Below are 2,753 nucleotides of genomic sequence, written 5' to 3' on the forward strand. Positions count from 1 at the left end.
GTTTTTTTTTTTTTTTTTTTTTTTTTTTTAAACAGAATCTCACTGTGTAGCCCAGGCTAGCCTGCACCAATCCTCCTGCCTCAGCCTCCCCAGTGCTGGGATTACAAGTGTGCACCACCACGCCCATCCATGATTATTCTTTTTAAAAGAGTCAAGATTCCTATCCAACCCCAGCACTGAAAAGAAAGAAAAAAAAAACTCTTCCTACTGCCACAGAGTAAAAGAGAGGGCCAAACCCAAATCCAAATATCCTTCACTATCTTTGGTATTCAAAGAGCACATCATTCCATTTACGGGAGGAAGTTATGTTCCATCATCTAAAGCTCAGGGACTACTTAGGAGTCTTAGAAATGCCAAGCAAAGCTGGACATGGTGGCACAAGCCTGTTAATCCTAGCACTTGGGAGGCTGCAGCAGGAGGATCACCAGGAGTTTGAGGCCAGTCTGACATGAGGCCTAGTGAGTTTGAGGCCAGTCTGAATCACAAAGAAAGCCCTTCCCAGTCTCAAAAAAAAAAAAGACAAGGCCAAACCAAACAGGACAGATCAAAGACTACTGAGGGAAACAAGTGGTTCCTTTCCACTAGGTAAATCCTCAAACACATAACTATCCTCTAATCACTCAAAAATTATGATACCTTCCATACTTCAGATACTGGGAGATTTAGCAACTAAGAAAAATCAGAACCTACCCTCAAGGAACTCAGACCAAGTGGGGAGACTACCAAGGGATCAAGAGACCAACTCCCAGGGTGACAGGCTATCAGAGAAGTGGCACACCGGTGAACGCTGACCTAACCTTCAGGGTGTCCCTGAGGACAAGTTCCTGAAAGTCACATCCAAACCCAGGCTGCAGATCAGGGGCCTGTGTAGGTAGGAGTACTGAGCAAGTAGAAGGCCATGCCCTTCCAGGCAGAGAAAGTAATGGGCAGAGAAGATTGTTAAACCTTTCAGGGACCCGGAGGTACTTCAATACATTTCTAATAATTCAAAACATGGCATGAGACCAGATTAAAAATGGTTAGTACTGCCGGGCGTGGTGGTGCATGCCTGTAATCCCAGCACTTGGGAGGCTGAGGCAGGAGGATCACTATGAGTTCAAGATCAGCCTGGGCTACATAATGAGTTCCAGGTCAGTCTCACCTACATAGTGAGACCCTGTCTCAAAAAAACAAAAAACAAACAAAACGATAACAACAAAAAATGGTTAGTAGAAGGCCAGGATTTAGCGCAGGGGCACTGCATCTGCCTCGCCAAGCGCAAGGTCCTCAGCTCAATTCCCGGTACCAAAAAAAAGGATCAGTAGACATGTCCAACCAGTCAGCACCACACAGCAAGGTTGCTGGGATGAGACCACCAGATCTGCTGGGTGAGCATTACTTTTTCTAAGGCAGAATAAGGCTGAGATTTTATACCGCTATGTCAGTTACACCACGGTAAAAAACAGATGTCACTCCTGCCACAAACACTATATTAAAAATGTGCTCAACATGGGGCCGGGGATTTAGCTCAGGGGTTCCACCGCCTGCCTTGCAAGCGCAAGGACCCGAGTTCGGTCCCCAGTACCAAAAACAAAAAAAATGCTCAATAGGGGCTGGGGATTTGGCTCAGTGGTTCAGCTGCCTACCTTGCAAGCCTAAGTCCTGAGTGTGATCTCCGGTACCAAAAGAAAAGAAAAAGAAAAAGAAATGTGCTCAATAAAATAAAAGGCCATAGGAAACAGGAAGGTAAACTTTTTGCAGATAGAAAGCAGATCTGGAATGGAGGAAAAAGGCAAGAGGGGAGAGGAGGGAGCAATAAAATTCCTCATGATAAATGTACTCATCATGTATCACAAACATACTAACAAAAAAAACATTTAAACAAATATATAAAAATTTGCTCAAGTGGGCCGGGGATTTAGCTCAGTGGCCGTGCCTGCCTCCCAAGCACAAGGTCATGTTTGATCTCTGATATCAAGGGAAAAAAAAAATTGCTCAAGACCTCATATTGCCCAAAACAACACTTACAGACTATTCACATTCCTAAAGCCCACTGTAGCTAGCACTGTGCTCACTTCAGCAGCACATATACTCAGTTGCTGGGAGTAGTGGCACATGCCTGTAAACCCAGCTCTTGGGAGGCTGAGGCAGGAGGACTGCCCCAAGTTTGAGGTCAGCCTGAATTACAGAGCAAGACCCTCAAAAAAAAGAACCAAAAAAAAGGCCAGGGATTTAGCTCAGTATTTCCTCTGTCTCTTTTGCAAACACAAGGACCCAAGTTCAATCCCTGGTACCAAAAAAAAAAAGCCAACAGTTAATTCTCAACACACCTGATGGTCAATCAGCAGTTCCTCTGGGTAGAGTTCCTCACAAAACTCACAAGGCAACATGGTCTCGTCAGCTGTACCTAGGTAGTAGGTCATATGGTCAGACTCAAGAGGAGCAAAGACAACTTGATTTCAACCTTTTATTCCCCTTTGAGAGTTGTATAGAACAGTTTGACTTTGGAGCCAGGTGGTAGCATACATCTATAATCCCAGCACATAGGAGACTGACGTAGGAGGATCACAAGTTTGAGCTCACTCTGGGCAATTTAACTTAGCAAGACCTTTTCTCAAAATAAAAAATAAATTAAAAAAATAAAAAGAACCAGGCATAGTGGCACATGTCTATAGCCCTAGCATTTGGGAGGCTGAGACAGGAGGACTGCCCTAAGTTTGAGGCTAGACTGAACTACATAGTAAGACCCTCTCACAAAGAAAAAAAAAAAAAAA

The 2,753-nt window shown here is 44.2% G+C and overlaps 1 protein-coding gene across 3 annotated transcripts in view; it reads right to left on the reverse strand.

The window, feature by feature from the left end:
- Window positions 1–2,753, reverse strand: part of Trafd1 (TRAF-type zinc finger domain containing 1) — a 50,249-nt gene that overhangs the window by 5,105 nt on the left and 42,391 nt on the right. For all 3 annotated transcript variants that reach the window (XM_010604484.3, XM_010604486.3, XM_019204561.2), the window contains one exon: window positions 2,310–2,386. In XM_010604484.3, the coding sequence (XP_010602786.1) occupies window positions 2,310–2,386 (77 nt within the window). The remainder of the gene's footprint in view (window positions 1–2,309; window positions 2,387–2,753) is intronic.

The sequence above is a fragment of the Fukomys damarensis genome, unplaced genomic scaffold, assembly GCF_012274545.1.
Source record: "Fukomys damarensis isolate Sample0158 unplaced genomic scaffold, DMR_v1.0_HiC HiC_scaffold_12, whole genome shotgun sequence".
Lineage (NCBI taxonomy): Eukaryota > Metazoa > Chordata > Mammalia > Rodentia > Bathyergidae > Fukomys > Fukomys damarensis.